General features: G+C 34.4%; 1 protein-coding gene across 1 annotated transcript in view; it reads right to left on the reverse strand.

Moving 5' to 3' along the window:
* The window catches only part of Prx4 (Peroxiredoxin 4), a 91,708-nt gene that overhangs the window by 19,077 nt on the left and 59,292 nt on the right, over positions 1–13,339 (reverse strand). Inside the window, exon 5 of the mRNA XM_090391826.1 lies at positions 3,121–3,286. Coding sequence (XP_090247952.1) covers positions 3,121–3,286 — 166 coding nt within the window. The remainder of the gene's footprint in view (positions 1–3,120; positions 3,287–13,339) is intronic.

The raw sequence follows: 13,339 nt of genomic DNA on the forward strand, positions 1-13,339 counted from the left end.
CAATACGGCAAATTGAGGTTAAAGATATCGAGGCAAATAAATCGCCTGACGTTCCTAAAACGCTGCCGGGATAACAAAGTGATCCCCAACTGTGTCAAATTGAAGCACCGTTTCACTTCCGAGAAAGCTCTACGCATTTATAACCGCACTAGCTTCGCCCTGTTAAGAGAACAAATTACCGCGACGCGCGTTCTCCTTGCCGACGAAAACAAAAACGTACGGACGCTAGAGGAAGAGCTTTCTAACACACTCGGCCTTGATCTATGGTCGATACTCCATGACATATCATGCACATCGGCAAGAAAGGAATTCGAAAAAATACGTAGTCGGCACATAAAAAAATACGAGAACCTGACCAAGACTTCTACGTCTGTACCCCAGCCACCACTTAACACAGTAGTCAACCTCTCGTCAGCAGTTTTAAAGCCTGAAGCACTCACCGCACTTTCACGTGGTCACAATTTCGCCTTAGCTCCAAAAAGTATTCCTGCTGAAGAAATCATGATTCAAATAGAGCGTGGAATTCGCAACCTGCCTATCCATACCGCCAACAACGTGAGACTGGATGTAGTCGGTGTTCTCACTAAAGCCAAACCTCCAAAATCCAACTTATCCAAAAACGAATATACAGCCCTACAAGAATTAAAAAACAACAAAAAAATAGTAATCACCAAAGCTGATAAGGGAAGCGCCACTGTGGTACTCAATCAAAAAGACTACAAAGGTAAGCTAAATTCTTTAATACGAGACCGTACTACTTACCTCCCCATTGAATATAATCCGACCAGCTCTCAGATTAGAACTATCCACAGACTCCTTAAGAAAGTCACTTCTTGGCCTGTGGAAGTCACCAACAAGCTTAAACCTTATAACTCTAGACCCCCCCGATTATATGGACTCCCAAAAATACATAAACAAAATGTGCCATTACGTCCCATAGTGGATGGCATTGATTCCCCCACATATAAATTAGCCAAACATTTAGCCAAAACGCTCACACACTACACTGGCAACACACCATCATACATAAAAAACTCGGCCCACTTTAAAGCCAGTATAGAAAACCTCACACTCCAACACACTGACATAATGGTCAGTTTTGACGTCTCCTCCCTATTCACTAATGTCCCACTCAAAGAAACCCTTGAGCTCATCCAAGCCAAGTTTCCTCCCGATATCTCAGCCCTATTTCAGTTCACAATGAACTCAGGCTATTTCGTTTGGCAAGGAAAGTTCTACAAACAGATAGAGGGGACAGCCATGGGTTCACCACTTTCCCCACCCTTGGCCAATTTCTTTATGGAGACATTTGAAGAAAAAGCCTTAAACTCCGCCCCACAAAAACCCACTATTTGGCTTCGTTATGTGGATGATGTGTTTGCTATTTGGCCACATGGCTCAGACTCACTCCACTCCTTCCTAACACACTTAAACAACCAACATCCCAGAGTCCAGTTCACCTTAGAAAAAGAGGAAAACAACACCCTACCCTTCCTAGACACTTTAATCACCCGCCAGCTTGATGGATCTTTGGTTTTCTCTGTTTACAGAAAACCCACCCACACTGGCAGATACATTCACCAGCAATCCCACCCCCCCCCTCACAACAATATGGGGTGATAAAAACACTATATAACAGGGCAAAATTAATCTGCTCAGATGACAAGGCCCTGACTATAGAACTAAACCACATCCTCAACACTTTCTTAGCCAATGGCTATAACCCCAAAAAAATCCAAAAAATACTAAAACCTGAAAACCACAACCCCCCTTCCCCCCTCAACAATAAAGACTACACCAAGTCTATCACTATCCCCTACATCCAGGGCACCTCTGAAAAAATAACTAATATCCTCAAGAAATATGACCTTACTTCCTGTTACAGACCATATAAAAAGTTGGCATCCCTTATCCGCTCTACCAAAGACCAACCACTTCCCCTAGACCTACCTGGTGTATACCAGGTCCCTTGCAGCTGCAAATTGTCCTACTTTGGCCAAACAGGCAGAACAACAAATATCAGGATTTCAGAACACCAAGACTACATCCGGTTTCACCAGTACAGCCGCTCTGGGCTGGCAGACCATGCCTTAGATACCCACCATAAAATTCGTTGGAAGAAGACAAAAATAATCCATCGCAGCAAGTTTAAATACGAAAGATTATTCAAAGAATCTTCAGCAGCTCTAAAAAACGTTCCTAACCTCAACAAATTTGGGTGCATGAAACTGCCCCAAATTTGGGAGACTTTCATTATGAGAACTTCAGCCCAACGGCCAAGACTACCAAATTAGCCCGCAAGAGGGCACCATTAGGACTTTAGGAACAAAATTAGTGTCTTAATTTCTGCCTCATTTGCTTTGTTAGTTCCTGTAGTGCACATACCATATCTTTATGTTCCTGAAGATGACAATGTGACATTGTCGAAATATAGAAGTGATTCATTAAAGTTATCTTTAATTAATTTACTTTATATGCGTTGTTAATTCCGTAAATTAATTATCAGTTAGAATTAAAGCCATCCATACGTATGATAAAGATTAGGGCAAGGCAGCGTAAGTGAGTAAAAAAACAAAGGAAAGACTTTAGCTCTTTGTAGACATACAATAACTAGTGTATAAAATACTATTACAATAAAAGTAAAACTTTACAAAATTTTACACTATTTTTGTTTACAGTGCCACCTCATCATTTGCCCAATCTACCACTTCTTTCATGCTATCATGCATATTTCATTCAATCTCACAAGTGCATCTCTATCTGCATTCATTCTCTATTTTGCACCTTTTCTAAGTAGTTCAGCACTCCACCATTTTGCGTTTTAAATGGCTTACACTTTAGCATTGGCTTTAAATGACATCCGACACAATTTCTCATCCATTATCACTTTCCATCCATAAACCCTTTCAACTAAAGAATCTCTCACTCACTCATACACAAAATCTGTACGTCACAAAATCCTTCATGTTAAATCTTATTTATTATATATTTATCATTTCTATAGATTATACAGTTTTATTTATTATAGGCATCAGTTAAAATTTTGCAACTGTACATAATCGAATTATTTATTAAGCACTACAATGTATTTCCTTTATAGTACATAATTTTAGACATTACCGTATCACCACCAGGTTTCCAGCCAGCAGGACAGACTTCACCGTGCTTATCAGTATACTGAAATGCTTGGACTAATCTCAAGGTTTCATCCACTGAACGGCCAACTGGCATATCATTCATTGTAATCTGCCGTAATATTCCTTTATCATCAATGATAAATAAACCTCTGTAACATATTTAAAAAAAAAAAAAAAAAAACATAGAAGCTTTCTTCTTAGAAAAATAACTTGAACAGTACACACAAGCATATACATATCTATATACATATAATAAAATGATCAACAATATCATTCACCAAAGAAAATCATTAATTCAAATTACATAAGAAAAAACAAAAATCCACCTAAATAGATTTGAATTATCCAATTCATACTTTTTTTTTTGTCACAGCAACAAATTTAGTGTTTCTGCCAATAACCATAGGATGCTCATCTGGTATTAAATAATTAGAAACACCAGCTATTTAAAACCTTTAATATCCACATTAAATATGTCCATATATGCTGTTTGCAAATTAGTTTCTTACTTTCAGACAATTCAATTGAATCCAAAAACTATCTTTTATGTACTTGATATTTGATGCTAACTGAAAAAAACATGAAAATTTCACTTCTCTTTACTTGTTCTTTGGAATTACATCACTTAGTTCTTCAAATAAGTATTAACACATTTTTATAAGTATTAGCATAACAGTATAAGTATTAATATTATTTCTGAGTCTAATGAAGTCAGAAGACTCATCACAGAAAGCCCAACCCTCACTGACCACAAACAGGTTCTTCTCACCAAGTTGTATATCTCAATCACATCACATCACCTCTCGTCAGCAAAGCTCTACAGAGCCCATTCCCTCAATCTGTACTTAATGGGTGATGAAATTCATATACTACCTAACTTGGATGAAATTTATTTATCTAAATATTTTCTTTTATATATATATATATATATATATATATATCAATTATGCATGTGTGCATCTCCTCCAATACACACACACACACACACACACACACACACACACACACACACACACACACACACACACACACACACACACACACACACAGAGAAAGAGCTGCTGAACCTATAGCACACATGCTATGCATAAACAGTTAATATTCACTTTGTACACTTAATTTTGAGAGATCATGATTGCAAATGAGTCAATGGTCAATATGCAAGCTTATAAGGGAATGGTGGGCAGTTTTTAGATATATAGATATATCAAGTGAAACTGACTGATGAAAAAGAGTTGCATATGACTGATGGATGGTACTTGAATGGATCTGCAGTTAGGTGTCTCAAGAAAGTTTTGTTCAGTGAGAGAAGAGAAGGAAAATTAGAGAAAAACTTTATTAGAGAGAGAAGAAGGTTTGCAAGTATACTGCCATCATGAAGGATGAGTGAGTGAGTGTAGGAATAAGAAAGATCAAAGAATGATGAATGAAGTTTCTTGAGTCTCAAAACCAAATGGAGCACTCAACAGATGCAAAAATAGTGGTTGGCTCAAAGAGATATTGCACTGTAGGTGCATTAATGATAGATGCATCAGGAACAAAGTTGAAGAGTTTTTAGCATCAGTTAGCTTGATTTGGCCAAAAAATGTAAAGCATTAGTGAGACATGGCTGATGAAAGAGGATATTGTTATGAACACAGAAGAAAGATAATTTAAGGGAAGATTTTTTTTTCGGGAGAATAAAGAGAACAGGATGAGAGGGGGGGATTGCTAATGATAAGAAAAAGACATCTACATCCAAAAAGGAATAGAAATTTATCAGGAAGGCAGGATTAAAGAAGTAGTGCATTTGAAGCTATGTGGTATGAAAGAAGAGTCAACATGACAAAATATATATTTGATTGTTTATATAAGTCAAGGGAGTGACAAAGGAGAAAGTTGAAAGTTTACCAGTATACTGAAGGCACGGCAATGAGTAGTTCTCTTTCTTCAACCCTTCTATATCAGAGAGTGATTTAAACAAAGATTGCTAGATAAATAACCCTTCTCCTAAGTCTTCCTTTAGTACAGATACATGGATGACATTTTTGCAGTCTGGCAAGGTTTCCCTTTGGGAATGTCAAGATTTCATGACAAAGATTAACAGAATTCACAAAACAAATGCATTCAGTTAACTCTTGAAATTAAAAGATCTCATTTTTATGCCTTTATTACTTCATCAGCCAGATGGTAGCCTACATTTCTGTTTTTAGAAAGAAAACAGAAATTAGATTTCATTCATGCTCTTTTATATCCTTGTCAAAAAATCTGACCCCATTACGCTTGAACATTAGACTCACTCTTTATGCTCTGCTGAAGTGATGCTATCACACAAAATAAATTATATTAAGGCCACCTTACTAAACAATGGTTTCACCCGGCTTTATGCCAACAAGGTCATTTAGCAACTATAAGTTTGTTTGTTTTTTTACCTTTCTCCAAAGAAGAAGTGGTTCATGACATTATTTCCTTCCGTTAACCTCCCAACTGGCCGAAGTGGATGAAATAGCCAGACCACCCTAGCTTTTTTCATGGATCAAAACTTCATTGGCATTCTACCTTTTATCATGTCAATACCATTTAATATTTATTATTTCTATAGATTATACAGTTTTATTTATTATAGACATCAGTTAAAATGTCATACGACCCTCCGCCGTTAATCCCTTTATGGCTATTTTAGAACCATTAGTGGATTAACTGTTGGTGAGTGACCTTTGTGTCACCTGTCTTTATGTGTACTGTGTTACTTCGAATTTCCTTTACTGTCCTAAGATATCTGATCTTTTTTTTGCCTCACAATTGATTTATTGTGTCTCTTCCCAAAAATTGAAACAAATTCCACATGTGCAAAAATAATTAATCCTGAAATGACCACCGATCAGCCTTTGCAATGAATCTATTTAGTAAGTAAATTTGCTGTATTTTATTCTTCAAATCAGTGCAATGGAACAATTGCACTGATTGTTTTTTCAATTCACTTACAATATAGAAAAAAAATTTTTCGTGAATTTTCAAATGTTTGTTGTGTCTTTTTAATATCGCAAATTTATATCCAATGATATTTTAGCAGGGACTTTTTTTTTTTTTTTTTTTTTTTTGTAGGATGCACATTATGTGCATAACCACTGTAGATGAGATGAAAATATAATATGAAAGAGATCATATAAGGAATGATTCAAAATTTATGCTCATTTTGAAAATGTTCTATTGCTTCCCACCCCCCTCCCCTCTTCTCCTCTCCTGGAACTCAATTACATAACTACTCTAAACTTCTACAGGTTTGAAAGCTTTTCCAGACAGTATTCAAAATCTATTACTTCATTTTACCATTTTGACAAAAGAAATAAGGCAATAATATTGTTGTACCGTGAAGCTTCCAATTGTATACTATTTCTTTGCAATCTAAAATAAGCTGTTCTACTGTCTGCTGAAATTATTTGAAATTTTAGAAATACTATGGTATATTTTCACCATGTGAAACTGTTTTTTATGCATACCACACAAAAGAAAGTTCAGTAGTATTATTTTTATTTATTTTTCTTAAAAAATCTAAATATTACTACTACTGGTTGCTATTTCTGAAATAATCTATGTCTTAGAAATACTTGATAATAATCCTCTTAGCTAGAGGAAAAGCTAAAAGCTTAGATTACTCTCACCTCTATTGAGAAAGAAAAGAGAAAACACTTAGCCAGAAGTCACACTAAAGTGCCTCAAGCTGTAGTGCAGAATACATCAAGAATGTCTTGTTTCATTTACAATTTTGATTAGCAGACATCTTAACACAAAAATACTGACATTTCTTTTACATGCTGATACATTATTTGTGCCAAAATAATTTTTTAATTTATAATGATCAGTTTCACTTTTATTATCGAAAGATTATAAATTATTTGATACAATTACCTTGAAAAAGAGGATTTGAATTATTTCAAACGAAAAGGAGCCATGTGTTATAGTCTGACCATATAAGTGAGAACTCTCGTTGGCAGACTGCCAAGAAGAGTCAATTCATGTTGAAGGGGAGAAAGAAATAAGGCTATGAATGAATTGGTCAACAACACATGAAATCATGTGCTTTATAGGTAAAATTTTCCAACTATTATACAAGCAAAATAGCTATCACTTTAAAAACTACAATGATCATAAAAGAGAAGTTAATTTTCCAACGTGTAATAATAAACAACTCATCCCCTAATACGGATTGATTACCCTATTATCAGAATGGATTCTCCTTCTGTTGACATGCGCAGAAGTGTTGAAGGGTCTCGTATCTGTGGGCGTACTATACATAATCTTTTTTTTTGGGGGGGGGGTTATAGACCTATTCAATCTGCAGATATTTCAGAGAATTTCTTTTATAAATCATTCGCAAGACAACTGTTACAAACATAAATCACTTTGGGAACATGCCCATTCGTTTTAGTGTAAAATAGTAGCAAAGGTTTAGCTACTTCAACAATGCTAGAAGAATCTAAAATAGAAGAAAATGTCATTATATCTGCTGATGCGAGAACTCATCATCATCAAATTCCTGCCATGTACCCACAAGGGGGTGTACAGGATATGATAGTACTACATGAAAAAATTATATCATTACTAACTTCCTATCTACAATTTTCCTCCAAATCAGTCTGTTACTTGTCAAGACTCCAACATTATCAGATCTTATATTTCTATTGTCTAAAGGCACTTTGTACTGTGTCAATCCACCTATATCTTGGTCTTCCTCTGGGGTCGTTTTCCTGCCAACCTGGCAGAGAACATTTGTTTTGCTAATCTTTCCTCGCCCATTCTGTTTAGGTCACCATACCACCTGAGATTAGCTCTACTAACGCATTCCTGGATGCTGGCAATGTCAAGTTCTTTCTCACATCTCTTACATAAAAAAAATTATTTATGTAAGAGATGTGAGAACTCTTACATAAATAATTTTTTCTGGCATAATTTCTCTATTAGTTATAATGTAATCAATTTACAGATTTTTGCTCTCTTGCATTCTCCCATGTTATATGCAGTGATTTCTTCTTTGTACCACAAGAAAAAAAAATCAGATAGCAGAAGAAAAATATGTAGCATTTTCTTTTTCATTGGGTGAATTTACAATGCTCTTTCTTTGTGTTTTGAAAAGAAAGTGCAAATGATTTTTTTCTTGCTATTTTTGCCATTATAACATCTGATATAATTATAAGAGTGACATTTTACCATTTTTCTCCCACATGAGAAAAAGAAATAAGACAATAATATTGTTGATTCTGTCACACTTCATTGTAGTGGAAATTTTTATTACAAAACTTTGTAAAATATATCTCCCACACAAGAAATTTGGAACCAGTTATGTGGAACAATTAGTAGAGAAAAAATAATGAAATAAATAAAAACCGCGCCTATGTTTCATAACAGTTTTCGAGTGTGTGATAGTGATGCAGCAGTCGGGGGGGGGGATTAAACTATCAAAGGCAAAATAAAGTTCAATTCTATTGTAAAAATATGGAAATGAAATTTCACATTTGATGCATGTGCATATACACATTTTGAATGATAGAATATAAGCAAAAGTATCCCTTACTTTAAAATTGGAGCATAATATCTGAACTAGCAGAAAATATATACATATCAAATTAAATCATTGGTCATTTTGTAATGACCAATTATACAGGGAAACCAAGAAGGTGAAAGTGCAAAGAACAGTCTTTAATTACGATATAAAGTAAAAAAAATTAGTGATATGATTAAAGAATTTCATGTTATTCCCTATAAAGCAACGTTGCCCAAGTGCATCCTTCAGGAAATATGTGAAGTATTTGTCGAAATATGCTTTTGAACAAAAATAACATAATCTGGAACATCGGCAGCTGGTTTTTTTTTTTTTTAATTATATTTCAAATAATTATCGTGAATTAATTTTTTTTAAGAACAAAGAAAATGTTTTGTCAAGTAGGCAATTAGAAAAAATTAGCACAAAAAAAATTAAAAATTAAATTGGTTCTCCAAGGAAAGGCAATATTTAAGTGAAGAAACTATGCAAGGATCTTTATTTTGTCCAGGCATTAAAATTGTATTGTACAATAAAAAGAGAAAACAAAAATAAATTCTATATTTTTAGTCTATCCAGTATATCCTGTGTTTCTTGTTATAGGCAACTGAGATGCAGCTATGAACATGAGATAATCTGATTGTTCTCTTCAGCATGAGGGATTATCACACCTTCTAAATGACATGATGGCCAAATTGCACTTCTTATCCATGTTCTTTCAACAGGTGGTCTGAATCGTATCCAGATTTAGCTGGACATCTATAGACGTCCTAGCCAGTTGGGAGGTTAAAGGCAGTTCTGAAAGAATAGCTTAGAATTGCTTAGATCTGTTGGCCTGAATTCAGGTGTCCTTTCACTCTGTCAACAATATTTTCACCCTTTTAAGCTTTGAAAAAAATAAGCATCTGCCTTTAGCCTAGTCTGGTCTTTATCAAATTCCTTGTTCATTCTGGGTGAGCAAACTTTAGCTAAACTAGTATATCTGCAGCCATTTGCTATGATTAACTTCTAACTTATGTGAAATACCATGAGCTGGAACAGTCTGGACTTAGAGAACATAAAGCCCTTCACAAAAGCAATTCTACTGCATGTTTAATTTAAAATTCATACTGAGAATGCTCTAGAATACTAGAAAATTAGTTTAAAGGGAGAGAGAGAGATATCATAAAGTACAGACCTCAAGATATCTTTTGCTATTTCACTGAGATATCTGTTTTTTTGAGTTGGGGGCCATCATAATGGAAGAATTACTTTCAGAATGCCCATTAGAGTTGGTCACTATTGCCAGTAAACATCTCTAATTAGTTGTCACTGCTCTCATCGTGAATTTCTCAATGTTAAATCCGGGCATTATATTAATAAAAAAAGCCATTTTTTGTAGCTCCTGATTTAACGATTAATAATAAGTGCAATAATTATTCCTGTAGTAATTTTAAACGACCATACTCTTGCATCAATTTCTAACTAACAAATACTTCAAAATTTTTGTCATCTTCCTTACAAATAATTTATATTATTCTAGCTCCAATAGAATTGCCAGATTTTAATCTAAACACTTCAAGCAGAATCTGTATCTAACACAGTTGTCGTGACGTTCTATTTTCATGTTGTGTTCTAATCTGCCATCTTGTTTCAAGTCACTCTTATTAATAAAACAACTAATTGCAAATTGATCACCGATCCAAAAGTAGGGAAATTTATAATTATACTGTGCCACCCTATTTTTAGATTAGTCTATATAAAACAGTAGGATCAATTCTTAATTAAGTTAGCAGTCTTCAGTCTTCTCATTTAGGCCGAATTATTTACTATTCTACTTGGGGCACCCGCAAGATTCGAATTTTTTTATGAACGGTGCAATAAAAGGGAATTCAGGCAAACACAATATTTAGATTAACAAAATAAGACATTTAATATATGATATATAACAAATACAAGAATTCTACTTTTAAATGAAACAATACAAATAACTTAATACATCTTGCTAAGTCACTCATTCCAATTCAATGTTCTAAACTTTAACATACAATCCACAGCTTCAAAATTACAAGCCTTCTTAACTCAAGTTAATAAAACAAAACTTCTCATTTTATCAGTCTGCACATATCTATCAGTTGTACTTAATGTTTAAATTCACAGCAGGCACTAATCAAGGTAGACAATATTCCAAGCAATCTTATTTCGGACCTTGAACTTCGAAGATACGTTATAGTTAATGTTAGAATAAACAAACATGTATGACTACTCTTACCAGATACAATCTTCAATACTTCAATTTATTGTGAGCACACTTATGAATTAACTTATTTTAGCTAGCAGAACACATTAAATAAAATTCTCCAACGCTTTAACTGAACTACTGTTAATCGCGCTTCACTACTCTAAATAACAACAATAAGGTACTGATATCTTTCCTTGTTTACTTTTCTCCAACTAGTTAAATTCATTATAATTCTTCTCAGGGCAACATAGAATTAAGACGTAATCCTAGACTAGCTGGAACTAATCAGAATTTCCCATTGAATGTCCAGTTCTTTATTTATCCGATTACGACATCAATTTTCCTCTACAACAACAGCTGATTTCACTTGCAGCTGAGTATATGATTCACTACGTTTTTGCTCACTTCTAAACACTCTTCTCATGAATTTCTGCCCTAAAGAATTTATAATTTTCTTTCACTTCTTTTCTTGTATCCTACTTTCCTTCAGGCTCCGCAAAACTCTCTCCTTTTCTTTTATCTCAAATTCTTATTGTCTTGCTTTCTCCTTCTGGTTCCAAGGTCACGCACTCTTCGACTCGTGCATGTTTATTTCATGCGTCTCTATGACAACCAATATACGCAAACATTTCGTATATTGTAATAATGTAATACAATGCTCTACAACTACATAAGTGATTACATAACGTTAAATTTTTACAAATAAGAATAAACAGAATATTTGAGCTACTTAATCAGCTTTTTCATTACGTATACAATTATTTATAATAACACTTTTCGTTACTTTATATATATATTTTAGTTATCATAAATTTCTACACATATTATTATTTAATAAATTAATAGTAGGTTAAGTTTAGAATAAATATTTAAATAGTAATCCTTAACTAAGGAACAATAAATAATTTTTATACAAATCATGATTAATATATATAGTAAGCAATGTTAAATGTGAATGAAAAAAATAAATTACAACAACATAGTTTCATTCACAATTTAACACAGTCAAATGATGGATTCTGGTTACTGGATTCCTTCAATTATTCATCCACAGTGATAGAATAATTTGTCACTTGGATAATGGAGGATATAATTACATGATGCTGCAGCAGAAGTTAGTTGATAAACTGAGCCATTAGAGTTGAGTTAATTGGAGGTTCATTTATTTGAAGGTCAAATAATTGAGAGATCACAGGATTTTCAAACTATCACTAGCATTATCTATTCTAGATTTGTCACTTTCAATACCAGAACACCTATCCTCTGCTAAATCACCTTCTAATGAATTTATCAATTCTCTAGATCAGTGCTTCCCAAACTTATGGATGGCAAGGTCCCCTTTGTAAAATTAAAATATGTCACGTCCCCCCCCCCATCGGAAAAAAAATCGTAATACAGACATATCGTCATCATCATGCGTATCAAGGATTTAGGCCTAGCATGGTCTGTTCCGGCCTTAGAAGTCATCGTTGAATCATTTAAGAAGACGTCCTGGTTTTCTTTTTCCTAATGGCTTGTACTTTAAGGCTTGTTTTGATAATCTTTCTGTTTTCATTCTTTGAATGTGTTCCATCCATTTATGTTTATATTTTTTAATTTTTTCTATTACTGGTTCTTGGTTTAATTCTTTCATAATTTCTTCATTTCTTTTGTGATCAAATAGGGTATACTTTGCAATTTTTCTCATAAACTTCATTTCTGCTGTTGTTAATCTTTGTTTGTCTTTTTGTTTTATTGTCCAGATTTCGATTCCATACGTTAAGACTGGTAGGGCTAATGTATTGTATACTTTTAGTCTGGTTTGTTTTTGAACTAGGTTTGGTTTAAATGGGGACATATTGCAAAGGTGGCAAAGGTAACAGAGAATTGCTGCAATAATGAGAAGGACACTGACCTGCAGAGATAAAACAGTTATCATTCCGTTTTATAAGATCCTGATCAGACCACACTTGGGCTATTGTTCTCAGATTTGATCCCCAGGATTTGAAGGGGATAAATTAACTGTGGAAAGGGTATAAAGGCAGATAACAAAGATGGTTTCAGGACTATACAATGATAGTTATGAGGATTGGCTGAGGGAATGTGGACTGCAGAGTTTGGTGGATAAAAGAAGGAGAGGTGATATGATTGAGACTTTTAAATTGTTGAGAAGTGGTTACAGGGTTGACACTGGGGAGTTCTTTTGCTTGGTTGAACAGCGGGAAGGAGTGATGACAAGAGGCCATCCCTGGAAGTTACGAAAGGAAACTGTGAGCAAGAGGGTGAGGATCGATTTTTTTGCATGGAGGGTGGTTGAACCATGGAATGCATTGCCTGATGAAGTGGTGAGAGCGAGAACGGTCAATGAGTTCAAGGAGTGGTATGATAGACTTTGTTTCTTGGGGGGGGGAGACCTCCCCCTCGATGAGTCTTGATAGACTGTTTCTTAGGAAGGACCTCCCATGATGAGTCTTTTGACTCCAT

This window comes from Typopeltis vanoorti, chromosome 4, assembly GCF_054136105.1.
Source record: "Typopeltis vanoorti isolate ZY-2024b chromosome 4, IOZ_Tvanoo_1.0, whole genome shotgun sequence".
Taxonomy (NCBI): Eukaryota; Metazoa; Arthropoda; class Arachnida; order Uropygi; family Thelyphonidae; genus Typopeltis; species Typopeltis vanoorti.